At 45.6% G+C, this 16631-nt stretch overlaps 1 protein-coding gene across 1 annotated transcript in view; it reads right to left on the reverse strand.

Annotated features, from left to right (window-relative positions):
* The window catches only part of LOC140393890 (peroxisome proliferator-activated receptor delta-like), a 127938-nt gene that overhangs the window by 61114 nt on the left and 50193 nt on the right, over nucleotides 1–16631 (reverse strand). Inside the window, exons 2-3 of the mRNA XM_072480487.1 lie at nucleotides 13449–13683; nucleotides 4118–4266 (exon numbers count right to left, since the gene is read on the reverse strand). Of these exons, the coding sequence (XP_072336588.1) occupies nucleotides 4118–4266; nucleotides 13449–13572 (273 nt within the window). The 5' untranslated portion in view covers nucleotides 13573–13683. The remainder of the gene's footprint in view (nucleotides 1–4117; nucleotides 4267–13448; nucleotides 13684–16631) is intronic.

Consider the following 16631-nt stretch of genomic DNA (forward strand, 5'->3'; position numbering starts at 1 on the left):
ACAGTACTAATCAACGGGCACGAGACGTCCTGCTTAATCGACTCTGGGAGCACGGAGAGCTTCATACACCCCGACACGGTGAGGCGCTGTTCTCTCCTCGTCCACCCCGTTAATCAAAAAATCTCCCTGGCCTCCGGTTCCCACTCAGTAGAGATAAAGGGGTTTTGTGTAGCAAACCTCACAGTCCAGGGAAGGGAGTTTAAAAATTACCGGCTCTACGTCCTTCCCCACCTCTGCGCGGCCACACTCCTAGGTTTAGACTTCCAGTGTAATCTCCAAAGTCTAACGTTCAAATTCGGCGGCCCTATACCCCCCCTCACTGTCTGCGGCCTCGTGACCCTCAAGGTCGATCCGCCTTCCCTGTTTGCGAACCTCACCCCGGATTGCAAACCCGTCGCCACCAGGAGCAGACGGTACAGTGCCCAGCATCGGAGCTTTATTAGGTCAGAGGTCCAAAGGCTACTGAGGGAAGGAGTCATTGAAGCTAGCAACAGTCCCTGGAGAGCTCAAGTAGTGGTAGTAAAGACCGAGGAGAAGCATAGGATTCAGTCAGAACATCAACAGGTTTACGCAGCTGGACGCGTACCTCTCCCCCGCATATCCGACCTGGTAAACAGGATCGCGCATTACAAGGTCTTCTCCACGGTGGATCTTAAGTCCGCCTACCACCAGCTCCCCATCCACACTAGTGACCGCAAATACATTGCCTTCAAGGCAGATGGGTGGCTCTATTACTTCTTAAGGGTTCCCTTCGGTGTCACCAACGGTGTCTTGGTCTTCCAGAGCTAGATGGACCGAACGGTTGACCGGTACGGTTTACGGGCAACATTCCCGTATCTCGATAATGTCACCATCTGCGGCCACGACCAGCAGGACCACAACACCAACATCCGAAAATTCCTCCAGATCCTTCACCTTACATATAACAAGGATAAATGCGTGTTTAGCACCGACCGCCTAGCCATCCTCGGCTACGTAGTGCGAAATGGAGTTATAGGCCCCGACCCTGAACGCATGCGTCCCCTTATGGAGTTCCCCCTCCCTCACTGCTCGAAGGCCCTGAAGCGCTGCTAGGGTTTTTCTCTTACTCTGCCCAGTAGGTCCCCAACTATGCGGACAAGGCCCGTCCCCTGATCCAATCCACAGTTTTTCCCCTGTCGATAGAGGCCTGCCAGGCGATCAGCCGCATCAAAGCAGACATTGCAAAGGCCACGATACACGCCATCGACGAGTCCCTCCCCTTCCAGGTCGAGAGTGACGCGTCTGACGTAGCTCTGGCGGCCACCGTCAACAAAGCGGGCAGGCCCGTGGCCTTCTTCTCACGTACCCTCCATGCTTCCGAAAACCGCCATTCCTCAGTCAAAAAGGAGGCCCAGGCCATAGTAGAAGCTGTGCGACATTGGAGGCATTACCTGGCCAGCAGGAGATTCACTCTCCTCACTGACCAACGGTCGGTTGCTTTCATGTTCTATAATGCACAGCGGGGTAAGATAAAAAAACAATAAGATCTTGCGGTGGAGGATCGAACTCTCCACCTACAACTACGAAATCTTGTATCGTCCCGGGAAGCTAAACGAGCCTCCTGATGCCCTGTCCCCGCGGCACATGTGCCAACGCACAAGTGGACTGCCTCCGAGCCCTCCACGAGGACCTCTGCCACCCGGGGGTCACTCGCTTTTTCCACTTTATCAAGACCGCAACCTGCCCTACTCCATCGAGGAAGTCAGAACAGCCACCAGGGACTGCAAAATCTGCGCGGAGTGCAAACCGCACTTCTACCGGCCAGAGAAAGCGCACCTGATAAAGGCTTCCCGTCCCTTTGAACGCCTCAGCGCGGACTTCAAAGGCCCCCTCCCCTCCACCGACCGCAACACGTACTTCCTGAACGTGAATGACGAGTACTCCCGGTTCCCATTCGCCATCCCCTGCCCCGACATGACCGCAACCACCGTCATCAAGGCCCTCCATAGCATCTTTGCACTGTTCGGGTTCCCCGCTTACATACATAGTGATGGGGGTCCTCCTTTATGAGCGACGAACTGCGTCAATTCCTGCTCAGCAAGGGCATCGCCTCGAGCAGGACGACCAGTTACAACCTCCGGGGTAACGGACAGGTAGAGAGGGAGAACGGAACGGACGCACGAGCCTCCACCGGAGTCACCACCGAAGCTTCGACGATCACAGAGGACGACCAGGGCCCCCGATCGACTGATTGCTTCATTTTAAAGTGTATAGTTAATTATGAATCTGTAAATAGTTACAAAACACTGTACGGAGGTCTTACGGTACCTCCATAACTATAATCTCTACCACGTTACCATGTTGTAATATCAAGCCACCATCCCCGCCGGACTCTTTTTTAACAGGGGGTGAATGTGGTAGTCTGTGTAGAGGTATTACGGTACCTGGTAAGGCTGGAACACCATTGGTAGATATTGTATGTGTCCTATTGGTCAAGCTGTATGGTGGCTCCGCCCTGCAAGGCGGGGTATAAGAGCCCGTGCCACCCCAGCAGCCTTCTTTCTGTACCTGAGCTGCTGGGGGAAACATTTAGCTTATTAGTTGGACTTCAACCTCGCTTTAGTGGCCATTGATTGTGCATCAGAGTACCAAATGAAGAATTTCTCTCTTGCAATAATATTGAGGTACAATAACTAAGCATCGCTTTTAAGGGAGGGAAAACATTAGTTGTTTGATCTAAGTTCATCTAACCAAGGTATACGATTGTAAATAAGCGATTAAGCAATTTCTGTGCACTGAAATGTAACTTAACAATTCCAGTATTCAAAGACAGTATACAAAGATTTACACCATTCCGTTCAACACAATCTCATTTTACAACTATACACTGTAATCTCGCCAGTATGAAATGCTTGGACCAGGCCATTTGTGGAGTTTGGAATTTTCTGGATTATAGAATTATGTTAGGATGCCTAACCACACGTGTGTAGGTATACTTACCTTAAACATAAAATAGTGATAAAGTATTATAGAGCAGTAACAAAAATTGTTTTACTCATTCAAATACTTACCATTTGCTCCCAAAATACGACATTAAAATAATGTCATTGACATTGAGGGAATGCTTTGGTCTGCTCAAAGAATTTCCGGGCAACTTGAGGTTTCCAAATAATAGATTTCCGGACTGGAGGGAATCTAGTGTATATGCCAACAATATGTAAAATGATTTAATATTAATTTCGGTTTCTGTTGAATTGAGGATATCTCCATTTATTTCCCTTCCTTGACTTGCTCCTAATGTCTACCATTTGGACTTAAATTAATTACAAGGTGTATAAATAATATGCTGGGATTGCCCCAGCCTTCCTTCCCTCTGTCTATAGGGAGCAATGCCTACGATTCTTCACTGAAGGCAAGGCCAAGACAGAACAAGTCTTGTCAAATATCCTAAACATATTCAGATGTTACACATGATTTGTACAATTTAGGGACTGAGCTGATTGAATGATATATAACGAATTGATGTGAAATTGAAAATGAATTGAAACAAACCATCATGTAGAATACTTCTACTGAAGCTTGGGATTTCTACTTATTTAATTACAAGACTTTCAATTATAAAATATCTGTGCAAGAGTTTGCTCCTGACAATTTAGGATTTTTGTGTTTAAAATGAAAATATTTAAAATAATTACAATTAAGTGATGTAGATAACGAATTCAAAGGTTCAGCTAAGAATTTAATTTTACTCATTTGAATTAAGCATTTTTGAATTAAAGGCGGATTCAAGCATTCGAAGTGCAAATATCATGTAATAAAATATCAGAGAGTAATGAAGGAATATGGGTAAAATCAGCAGGTTACCATGTTTGTTCTGAGGTCGTACCTCTTAACGATTTCACACCAGCATGGCATAGCCTGCAATGCCCACATCCTGTAATGATTTTTTCAAAGTAGCTGATGTTTACCTGAAGCCATCTAATATCTTGGATTACAACAGGAATCTTTATATTTTAACTAATTTGAACATTAATGCAATACCAAAAATGAGAAGGAGGTTTCAAGGAAGTTTCAGGTCTTTCTACTTGTCATAGATTTGAGAGAACATTTCCACAATAGCATATTTGGTTTTAAGTACAAAATGTAGAAACAGTACCTTGCAACCCTCACAAGCATGCACACCATAATGGAAGCCTGAAGCCTTGTCTCCACATATTCGGCATTCAACGTTCACTCCAGACGTGGTGGCCTCCTCATTAGTAACTTTGGCTTGTAAAACTGATGGGCTTGCGGCTTCCATTACATCTGACAAAGGAAATACATTGGTTACAAAAAAAACTGTTCAAAATTTTTCAAATTGTTACATGCAAGTATGTCTGACATAAATTAATTCAATATCCATAAATCATTACTAATTCACAGCCCCATTTTCAGCTATTTTCTCTCTTCTCTCACAGCCACATATCATTAAAGAAGAAGATGATGGGAAACAAACTGCTTTCATCTGAAGATTGCTGAAAGTGTAGGTTGAGAAGTGTAAGAGATGTCCAGGTCTAAATTAGAGATTGTTGTCACAGACATGTAGTTATGATATCATAATTTTTTTGAAAAACATGTTTGCTTAAAAAAAAACTTTGTTCAGAAAAGGGATGTATGGATTGACAATTTGGCACCTTTCTGTATCGGTTCCAAAACCTTATCAAACGACTTATCTCAAGAAGGATCACAAAAGACATTATTCAGTGAGTGTTCCACAAGTGTAACTTAGATTCTTCCACTTGCCGGTTTTCCTTCAGAATGAAGACAATTTAATAATAAGGACCTTAATGAAAAGCTAAAAAAGAACCCCTTGTGGGAGAAATGTTGTTTGAATGGCCAATACCCAATTTGGAAGCATGATTCTTCAGTTGGGGAGCTGCTATAATTGGGTTTCATGCTATAAGAAAAGTTTGGAAGATGCCGAAACAGAGATCCACCTTGAGCATCATGATGAACACACCTTGAAACAGAAACTGCTTCTCAACAGGGAGAGACTAATGAAGGTTTCCAGAAACAGCTATTGGACTCAATCAGGTTACCAAGGGCCACTGCCTGTAGAATAGTAAAAGTAAAATACGGAGCTTCACATTTTCCCATGACCAGTTCTTCTTGTTGAGTCCACCTGCAAAGGCAAACTCCAACTCCTCATTAACTATAGAAACCATGGACTTCCGGGTGCGGCGATGACCAGCTGAGTCGCACGTTTCGGCAGCTCCCTGTGAAATGGACTTTTGGGCTCTTGATAGGAGCCCCAACGGCAATTTTGACGGCTAAAAACACTGTGCGGTAAACCAGAAGGGAATCCCCCCTGGATACGGATGGAAAAAGGAGGAGAGAGTGGCCAGATTGCAGTGGATCCTTTAGAACAGCGGCAAGGAAGGCAAGCAAAAACCAAGATGGCGTGGGAAGGTGGCAGTTTAACATGGGGCCCTGAACAACAAGAGTTCTTGAAATGCTGTGTGGAAGAGATCAAAAAGGAAATGAAGAAAGAGCTGTTGGCCCCGATACTACAGGCGATCGAAGGGCTAAAGGAGGAACAAAAGACCCAGGAGCGGGAGCTTCGGGTCGTGAAGGCAAAAGCAGCCGAGAATGAGGACGATATACAGGGCCTGGTGGTGAAGACGGAGACGCAGGAGGCACATCAGAAACGATGTGTGGAAAGGTTGGAGGCACTGGAAAACAACGCAAGGAGGAACAACCTGAGGATTCTTGGTCTTCCTGAAGGTGTGGAGGGAGCGGACGTCGGGGCATATGTGAGCACGATGCTGCACTCGTTAATGGGAGCGGAGGCCCCGGCGGGTCCGTTGGAGGTGGAGGGAGCATACCGAGTGATGGCGCGAGGACCGAGAGCAGGAGAAATTCCCAGAGCCATAGTGGTGAGATTCCTCCGTTTTAAGGATAGAGAAATGGTCCTTAGATGGGCGAAGAAAACTCGGAGCAGTAAATGGGAGAACGCGGTGATCCGCGTTTATCAAGACTGGAGTGCGGAGGTGGCGAGAAGGAGGGCGAGCTTTAATCGGGCCAAGGCGGTGCTTCATAAAAAGAAGATAAAATTTGGAATGCTGCAACCGGCAAGACTGTGGGTCACATATCGAGGGAGGCACCACTACTTTGAGACGGCGGATGAAGCGTGGACTTTTATTGTGGAAGAAAAACTGGAATGAGCGGGTTATTAAAAAGAACGTTCGAACAAAGTGGTGGGGCGAATGTGGGGGGCAAAGAGGGGTTTTATGTACTAATCCTGCGATGTGGTAACTTTTCTCTCTCCCACAGGTGGTGATGGGGGGAGGAGGGGAGATGGAGGAGATGGGGCGTTGGCCATTGGGGGCGGGGCCAAGGGAGAAGCGCGGGCTTGGTTCCCGCGCTATGATAATCATGGCGGGAATAGAGAAGCAGGAAGGAGGGGGCGTCGCACGGTGCGAGCCGAGGTCACGGGGGGAAGCCGAGGTCAGCCAGAGTTTGCTGACTTCTGGGAGCAACATGGGGGGGAGTAATTACGCTAGCGGGGGATCTAGCGGGGGGGGGTGGGAGGGGGGAATTACTGGGTTGCTGCTGCTGGGGAGAGGGGGGAGCTGGTATGGGAGAGGATGGGCGGGGGGGCACCGCCTGGGAGAGTTACAGCTGCGTGGGAACCGGGTGAGGAGCTGGAAAAAGGTGATGGCTAATCGACAAGGGGGGGGGGGTAGGAAGCCCCCCAACTCGGCTGATCACGTGGAACGTGAGAGGGCTGAACGGGCCGATAAAGAGGGCACGGGTACTCGCACACCTTAAGAAACTTAAGGCAGATGTGGTTATGTTACAGGAAACGCACCTGAAACTGATAGACCAGGTTAGGCTACGCAAAGGATGGGTGGGGCAGGTGTTCCATTCGGGGCTAGATGCGAAAAACAGGGGGGTGGCTATATTAGTGGGGAAGCGGGTAATGTTCGAGGCAAAGACTATAGTGGCGGATAACGGGGGCAGATACGTGATGGTGAGTGGCAAACTACAGGGGGAGACGGTGGTTTTGGTAAACGTATATGCCCCAAACTGGGATGATGCCAATTTTATGAGGCGGATGCTAGGACGCATTCCGGACCTAGAGATGGGAAAGCTGATAATGGGGGGAGATTTTAATACGGTGTTGGAACCAGGGCTGGATAGGTCGAAGTCCAGGACTGGAAGGAGGCCGGCAGCAGCCAAGGTACTTAAAGATTTTATGGAGCAGATGGGAGGTGTAGACCCGTGGAGATTTAGCAGACCTAGGAGTAAGGAGTTCTCGTTTTTCTCCTATGTCCATAAAGTCTACTCGCGAATAGACTTTTTTGTGCTGGGTAGGGCATTGATCCCGAAGGTGAGGGGAACGGAGTATACGGCTATAGCCATATCGGATCACGCTCCACACTGGGTGGACTTGGAGATAGGGGAGGAAACAGGAGGGCGCCCACCCTGGAGAATGGACATGGGACTAATGGCAGATGAGGGGGTGTGTCTAAGGGTGAGGGGGTGCATTGAAAAATACTTGGAACTCAATGATAATGGGGAGGTCCAGGTGGGAGTGGTCTGGGAGGCGTTGAAGGCGGTGGTTAGAGGGGAGCTGATATCAATAAGGGCACATAAAGGGAAGCAGGAGAGTAAGGAACGGGAGCGGTTGCTGCAAGAACTTTTGAGGGTGGACAGACAATATGCGGAAGCACCGGAGGAGGGACTGTACAGGGAAAGGCAAAGGCTACATGTAGAATTTGACTTGCTGACTACAGGCACTGCAGAGGCACAATGGAGGAAGGCACAGGGTGTACAGTACGAATATGGGGAGAAGGCGAGCAGGTTGCTGGCACACCAATTGAGGAAAAGGGGAGCAGCGAGGGAAATAGGGGGAGTGAGGGATGAGGAAGGAGAGATGGAGCGGGGAGCGGAGAGAGTGAACGGAGTGTTCAAGACATTTTATAAAAAATTATATGAAGCTCAACCCCCGGATGGGAGGGAGAGAATGATGGGCTTCTTGGATCGGCTGGAATTTCCCAAGGTGGAAGAGCAGGAAAGGGTGGGACTGGGAGCACAGATCGAGGTAGAAGAAGTGGTGAAAGGAATTAGGAGCATGCAGGCGGGAAAGGCCCCGGGACCGGATGGATTCCCAGTCGAATTCTATAGAAAATATGTGGACTTGCTCGCCCCGGTACTGACGAGGACCTTTAATGAGGCAAAGGAAAGGGGACAACTGCCCCCGACTATGTCTGAAGCAACGATATCGCTTCTCTTAAAGAAGGAAAAGGACCCGCTACAATGCGGGTCCTATAGACCTATTTCCCTCCTAAATGTAGATGCCAAGGTCCTGGCCAAGGTAATGGCAATGAGAATAGAGGAATGTGTCCCGGGGGTGGTCCACGAGGACCAAACTGGGTTTGTGAAGGGGAGACAGCTGAACACGAATATACGGAGGTTGTTAGGGGTAATGATGATGGCCCCACCAGAGGGAGAAACGGAGATAGTAGTGGCGATGGATGCCGAGAAAGCATTTGATAGAGTGGAGTGGGATTATTTGTGGGAGGTGTTGAGGAGATTTGGTTTTGGAGAGGGGTATGTTAGATGGGTGCAGCTGTTGTATAGGGCCCCAGTGGCGAGCGTGGTCACGAATGGACGGGGATCTGCATATTTTCGGCTCCATAGAGGGACAAGGCAGGGATGCCCTCTGTCCCCATTATTGTTTGCACTGGCGATTGAGCCCCTGGCGATAGCGTTGAGGGGTTCCAAGAAGTGGAGGGGAGTACTGAGGGGAGGAGAAGAGCACCGGGTATCTTTGTATGCGGACGATTTGCTACTATACGTGGCGGACCCGGCGGAGGGGATGCCAGAAATAATGCGGATACTTGGGGAGTTTGGGGATTTTTCAGGGTATAAATTGAACATGGGGAAAAGTGAGTTGTTTGTGGTGCATCCAGGGGAGCAGAGTAGAGAAATAGAGGACCTACCGTTGAGGAAGGTAACAAGGGACTTTCGTTACCTGGGGATCCAGATAGCTAAGAATTGGGGCACATTGCATAGGTTAAATTTAACGCGGTTGGTGGAACAGATGGAGGAGGATTTCAAGAGATGGGATATGGTATCCCTGTCAATGGCAGGGAGGGTGCAGGCGGTTAAGATGGTGGTCCTCCCGAGATTCCTTTGTGTTTCAGTGCCTCCCGGTGGTGATCACGAAGGCTTTTTTTAAAAGGATTGAAAAGTGCATCATGGGTTTTGTGTGGGCCGGGAAGACCCCGAGAGTGAGGAAGGGATTCTTACAGCGTAGCAGGGATAGGGGGGGGCTGGCACTACCGAGCCTAAGTGAGTATTATTGGGCCGCTAATATTTCAATGGTGAGTAAGTGGATGGGAGAGGAGGAGGGAGCGGCGTGGAAGAGATTAGAGAGGGCGTCCTGTAGGGGGACTAGCCTACAGGCTATGGTGACAGCCCCATTGCCGTTCTCACCGAGGAACTACACCACAAGCCCGGTGGTGGTGGCTACACTGAAGATTTGGGGACAGTGGAGATGGCATAGGGGAAAGACTGGAGCCTTGGGGGGGTCCCCGATAAGAAACAACCATAGGTTTGCCCCGGGGGGAATGGATGGGGGATATGGAATGTGGCAAAGAGCAGGAATAACGCAACTGAAAGATCTGTTTGTGGATGGGAAGTTCGCGAGTCTGGGAGCGCTGACCGAGAAATATGGGTTGCCCCAAGGGAATGCATTCAGGTATATGCAACTGAGGGCTTTTGCGAGGCAACAGGTGAGGGAATTCCCGCAGCTCCCGACACAAGAGGTGCAGGACAGAGTGATCTCAAAGACATGGGTGGGGGATGGTAAGGTGTCAGATATATATAGGGAAATGAGGGACGAAGGGGAGACTATGGTAGATGAACTAAAAGGGAAATGGGAAGAAGAGCTGGGGGAGGAGATCGAGGAGGGGCTGTGGGCAGATGCCCTAAGCAGGGTAAACTCGTCGTCCTCGTGTGCCAGGCTAAGCCTGATTCAGTTTAAGGTATTACACAGGGCGCATATGACTGGAGCACGGCTCAGTAAATTTTTTGGGGTGGAGGATAGGTGTGCGAGGTGCTCGAGAAGCCCAGCGAATCATACCCATATGTTTTGGTCATGCCCGGCACTACAGGGGTTTTGGATGGGGGTGACAAAGGTGCTTTCAAAAGTAGTAGGAGTCCGGGTCGAACCAAGCTGGGGGTTGGCTATATTTGGGGTTGCACAAGAGCCGGGAGTGCAGGAGGCGAGAGAGGCCGATGTTTTGGCCTTTGCGTCCCTAGTAGCCCGGCGCAGGATATTGCTAATGTGGAAAGAAGCCAAGCCCCCGGGGGTGGAGACCTGGATAAATGACATGGCGGGGTTTATAAAGCTAAAGCGGATTAAGTTCGTCCTAAGGGGGTCGGCTCAAGGGTTCACCAGGCGGTGGCAACCGTTCGTCGAATACCTCACAGAAAGATAGACGGAATGGGAAAAAGAAGGCAGCAGCAGCAGCCCAGGATCGGGGGGGGAAACCAGGAAACAGAAGGACTCTCAGGGTTGTTAATATATACTGTATAGTATGTATAGGTCGTTGCTACAGATAATTATATATTGGACTGTTAAATTATATTTTTGGAGAGTGTTACTTGTGACAAGGCAGTTGCCAATTAGGGCTAGTTTTCATTTTTGTTATTTATTATTTATTCATTTTTGTTTATAAAATAGGTCATTGTTATTTGTGTTATAATATTGTGTAAAGGATGCACAATGTACTGTGTTGGTTGACCAAAAATTTTCAATAAAATATTTAATAAAAAAAAAACTATAGAAACCATCTCAGCTGCTAAACTGAACCTCAATTTTCATCGCCTTCACTTCAGAAAGAAGGAATTCAAACAATGAGCCTGCAATAATATCTCACAGACACGGATTTGAAAGCTCATCTTTGGTATCTCTTTTTCTTTATATCTGTATTTTAGTTAATAATTTTTATCACTTTTCCTTCTGTAACTTCCAGCTGTAGTTTTGTAATAAACTAACCTTCATCATGTTTAAGACTAAAGGTGCGATCTACCAGCTGTTCACGCTGGCGGGATATTCTGGTCCCACGCCTTCACACAGGATTCCCGGCAATGAGGGGTGCAGTCACCGGGAAATCCTGTTTTCAACGGCGGTGTTGGTAAATCCAACTGGTGGGCCACCTCCGAAAAACACGCAGTTGGTCAGTAAATCGCACCCTAAAGCTTGTATACTGGGTCATTTTTTTAAATAAACTGAATCACTCACAAAGCAAAAGGTGGCTACATATACACAAACACATTCTTAGTTCACGGACCACTTTGGGGAATTGCCTTTTACGCGGTCATGACAACTGCCAAATATTATACGGATTCTTACCTTCACACAGAATAATACGTTTCTTATTAATTGAACTGAATTCTCAAACCACTGACTTTTAATTTTAAACCATGTTGTTTTCTAAAAGCTGTTATGCTTGCGGTATAAGGTGCCTCTACACAAGGGAAAGGGGAAAGTAAAAGAAATTCCAATACCGAGACATTACTACAAAGTGTCTCAAATCCAGCTATCCGAAAATCAGACATTTTTATAAGCTACCATGTATTATTTTAGTAGGTATTTAATGAGTAAAATAACAGAGGCTGACTATCAACCTGTTTAGGCAACGGCTTATTAGGGTGTTTAAAGTCAATGTTTAGTTTCAGAAATTGCTTCAGAATGCCAGTTTTATCCATCTAGTTTAGGGAACTTAACTGCATAACAGTTTCACAACCTTTGCAGTTAATTGGTTTGATTCATGATTAGAAGCAACCCACTGTGCCATTGTTTTCCCTTCCATAAAACAAAACCCATTTTTTGAAAAAAGGATAAAAATCATATTTGGTGGAGTAACTCTGTCTACACTGTCCCAGCAACAATTTTATCTCCTCACTGGAGTATGGTTTTCACAGTACATCATCAAATAGCCTTTATCCTCATAGTAGTTCTGTCAGTGGGTGGCAAAGTTATCTATTTACTGACAACATCTTAGACGAGCCCAATCTCGTACAGTCAGCATCCACACATACAGAATTCCAGTCAGGGGCTGCTATCCAGTAGCCAACAGTGCAAAGTCTGGTTGATTTATCTCTTCACAAAGTATTGTGGCAATCTTGGATGAAGTTAGTTCACGGAGTCAATACCAAAAATTGACTTAGGCTATTTATGACACTAAGATTGAGACTTTTTAAAATTATAAATGCCCAACCCACCTAGCCTGCACATCTTTGGGTTGTGGGGGTAAAATCCACGCAGACACGGTGAGAATGTGCAAACTCCACACGGATAGTGACCCAGAGCCGGGATCGAACCTGGGACCTCGGCGCCATGAGGCAGCAGGGCTAACCCACAGCGACTAAGATTGAAACTTGATGGAACTTCTTGCCTGCTACCATCTTTGTGTTTCCATGTAGGGTATGTAATAGAGAAAAATATTGATAAATTATGAAAGGGATTTGACTTGTCTAATCTGATGCCATTAAGGACCCTTGCCGTTTGCAACAAATTAAAATGGGCTACATTTGAATCCAAATCTCAAAAGTGGTTATGTTATGTTATTATTCGAAAATGTTAACAACCATAAAGTGTTTCTTGTTGGTTCAATCTCAATAGAAAAAACGATAATCAAAATTGTTGGAAACTTATCTGTAAAAGTGATTATCAATAATGTTAAGTGCTTCCATTTTTTAATAAAGGTAGACATATAATTTGACCTCAGTAAATACCATATTCCTAGGAGAAGCAGAGAAAATTAGTTGCAAGGAAGAGAGGCAAGGTGGTGCAGTAAGTATTAGCATTGCTGCCTCATGTCGCTGAGGACCAGGGTTTGATCCTGGCCCCGGGTCACTGTCTGTGTGGAATTTGCACATTCTCCCCGTGTCTGCATGGGTCTCACCCCTACAACCCAAAGATGTGCCGGGTAGGTGGATTGGCCAGGCTAAATTGCCCCTTAATAGGAAAAAAAGAATTGGGTACTCTAAATTTTTTATTTTTTTTTTTAAATTGGTTACAAGGCACTGTACATTATTCAACCTTGTCTACACAACACAAGTATCCCCTCACGTGAGGTCACGTACCAACCGACTCAAGAACAGCTTCTTCCCTACTGCCATCAAACTTTTGAATGGACCTACCTCGTATTAAGTTGATCGTTTCTCTGCACCTCGTTATAACTGTAACATTATATTCTGCAGTCTCTCCTTCTTTCCCTATGTACGGTATGCATTGTTTGTACAGCATGCAAGAAACATTACTTTTCACTGTATACTAATACATGTGACAATAATAAATCAAATCAAATCAAATCATGTATAACTAGCAAGCAAATGTTACTATTCTCCAAGTTAGAGCCCTGCTTATAAACTATACAATAGCTATTATACTTTTTTTTAAAAAACAACATCCAACATTATTTAATTACCTTTTTGACTACTGGAAGCTATTTCAGTGTCTGGTCCCAGAGTTTCATATTCTGCAGTCTTTGAATCCACCCAATCATCCCCCTCCTCCTTAGAATCTGATGACACATCTTGTAGTTTTTCCATGACCTACTACCCACTTCCTCAGCAATCTGACTCTGGAGTCATATCTTTTCCGCGTGAAGTGTCGGGCCAAATGCAAACCAGTCAAAGCCCCGATAAAAAACATTCATAGACCTGATGAGATACAAACATATAATTTTATGTTTCGCTGCAAGAATTTTAAAAATGTCACAGAAACTTAGTTTTGGCAATGAACTGATCTTTTAAAAAGAGGAAGGATTAATTGTACATTAATTCTTAGATTGGATCAGTTTGCGAAAGTATTATCTTTTCTATCAGTATTTATAATAGTGGCAAATTAGCCAACACACACGTGCTTATGTATCATTTTAATTAAAATACAGGCTCAAATCACATTGTAAAAATGCTGACAACCATATCCACACTTTCTCACACAGAGGAAGTTCAAAGCAGCTGCAATTGCCTCAATATGTCATAACACTGTACATAATTTTTTTAAAAACTCTGAACAGCTGAAGACAAGTAATATACATTTTCAAAAGATAATGTATGCTCCCTTTAAATTGTACGTACCTGATCAGGTTATGATCTGTCAATCACAAACAAGTTTTTTGTTGCGCAGTGAGTGACATGTTTGTATTTTTGTACTGGCGGCTTTGTGGTCAGCCATTAATCAAAAAATGTTGTGCGGTGTCTGATTTGGCACAAACAAACAATTGCTGAAAGTAAAATGAAAATTTCTTTCGTACTTCCTGCTGTTGGAATGGACATTTTTCTGCACAAACACTTTAACTCCATGTACGTTTAAAGCATGTATTTAAAATATTTAAGACAACTTTAAAACAAATTAAAGCAATAATATTATTAGACGTTTACAACACCTGTTTTACTTGGGAGAAACCCAGCATTTAACTCCCAACTTTGGAAACAAAAATCAAACGTCAAACTTATGAAAGAGGAATTTGTCCCTTCAGTTTCTGAAAATACTGAATCCTTGTCAATGTTAGCTATAGCTCAGCTCGCCTTCGAGTCAGAAGATTGTGGGTTCAAATCTTGCTCCGAAGACTTGAGTACAAAAATCTAGGCCGACACTCCAGTGACATACCCCGAGAGAGCTGCACTGTTAGAAGTGCCATTTTCTCTAACTCTGAAACCTCCTCCTCCAGCCCCCCAATACACCAAGATACCTGCACCCCTCCAACTCTGGCCTTTTGCACAACTCCCAATTTTAATTGCTCCACCACGAGTGACCCTATTTTCAACAGCTGTGACCCTAAACTCCAGAATTTCCAATCTAAATATATGCTTCACTGTCCTTTATTATAGAATTTACAGTGCAGGAGGCCATTTGGCCCATCGAGTCTGCACCGGCCCTTGGAAAGAGCACCCTATTCAAGTCCACACCTCCATCCCATCCCCGCAACCCAATGACCCCCCCCCCCCCCCCCCACAACCTTTTTGGACATCAAAGGCAATTTAGCATGACCAATCCAACTAACCTGCACATCTTTAGACTGGGAGGAAACCGGCGCACCCAGAGGAAACCCACGCAGGCATAGGGAGAACGTGCAGACTCCGCACAGACAGTGTCCCAAGCTGGGAATCAAACCTGGGACCCTGGAGCTGTGAAGCAGCAGTGCTCACCACTTTTGAGATGCTCATTAAAATTTACCTCGAAACCTTTGGACATCTGGCCCAATGACACTTAGGCATTTAATGATTTAGGGCAATTCACTATGCTACAAAGTTGTTTGCATTGCTGATTACGTCACAGACCTTAAGAGATCAAGGGGAATGAAAGAGCAAAATGTACCACAGTCATGCACAAAAACTCCCATTAGTGACTTTAGTTAGGTTCATTTTAGTTCTGTGGTAGGGTGGCAACCTTATTGGAATATTGCCAGAGAACTGGTAACGGATTCAGGAAATGCCAGCATATTGGAGAGCAATGACATTTTGGAAATGGGGTAACAGTTTGTAGGAACAGGGGGTGGGGGGGGTTCAAGAAAGGAATTTATTTTGGGGGAAAGCACAAGGATGGCACTTTTGAAAGGGTGTCCCAAGAGCGGAAACCATTTACCATATAACCTAGCATGGGAGTTGGGAATAATTAGGCCCAGAAGCACTTGATATGTTCCAGCTAAATTCAATGATAGGTTAAGCCAATCACACACCAGATAAGTTGAAGTCTATGCCTTTTGGGCTTGAGTGATGAAGGGCTTTAAACCAAGGTGATGAGAAACAGGAAAGGTTTTGCCAAGGTAATGGAATACTTGAACAAATTGGCAGCTGAAGAATCACAAGTAAATCGATGGCCAAAGATGAGGTTGTTAGAAATTTGAAACTTCAGCTCATACGAAAGTCTTCTTTCGCATCAAGGTGCACCATTGTGCTCCATCACCCCATCCTCACTTGGCCCCAGACACCACCAATTTAAGATCCTCATCCTCATGTTTAAATGTCTTCATGACCTCACCCTTTCATCCCGAACCTCCTTCAATTCCGTAACTACCCAAGCACTTGACTATGGCTTCGTACACACACCAAACCCCACTCCCTAATCATTTATGGACATGTCTCCAACTGCCTAACCCTCAATGTTTGAAATCTTCCCCATAATGTCGCCGCCTCTTAATCTCCCACTCCTCACAAGACCCTCACTAAAACCCACCTCTTTCACTAAGCTTTTGATCTCCTGTTCTAACATCTCCACCTTTGGCTTGGAGCCTTATTTGTGCACCTGGGAAGGACCATAGAGAGTTTGTTTTCAGTTAAACCCAAAATACAAGTGCAAGCTGTTGTTTTATTGAACTGAATAGTCGCAGCAAACGTATTACACTAGGCTCTCAAAACATACAGGTATCCTTCACATCAGCAAATCTCGGAGGAAACTGTGGGCTTTATATGTGGTTGAACAAAATACATCTGTGTACTTCTGTAGTTGTAGCCAAGCTGAGAAATAATAACACTGCTAAAGACTTCAAATGAAAGACAGACAGTTTGTCCTCAACCAACATTAGCTGTTGTTAATTAACTATGAACAATTTAATACGTCTTCATTAGTAATACCATGTCATAATAATGAAGGAAAAAGCACCAAA

The sequence above is a fragment of the Scyliorhinus torazame genome, chromosome 17 (genome assembly GCF_047496885.1).
Source record: "Scyliorhinus torazame isolate Kashiwa2021f chromosome 17, sScyTor2.1, whole genome shotgun sequence".
Taxonomy (NCBI): Eukaryota; Metazoa; Chordata; class Chondrichthyes; order Carcharhiniformes; family Scyliorhinidae; genus Scyliorhinus; species Scyliorhinus torazame.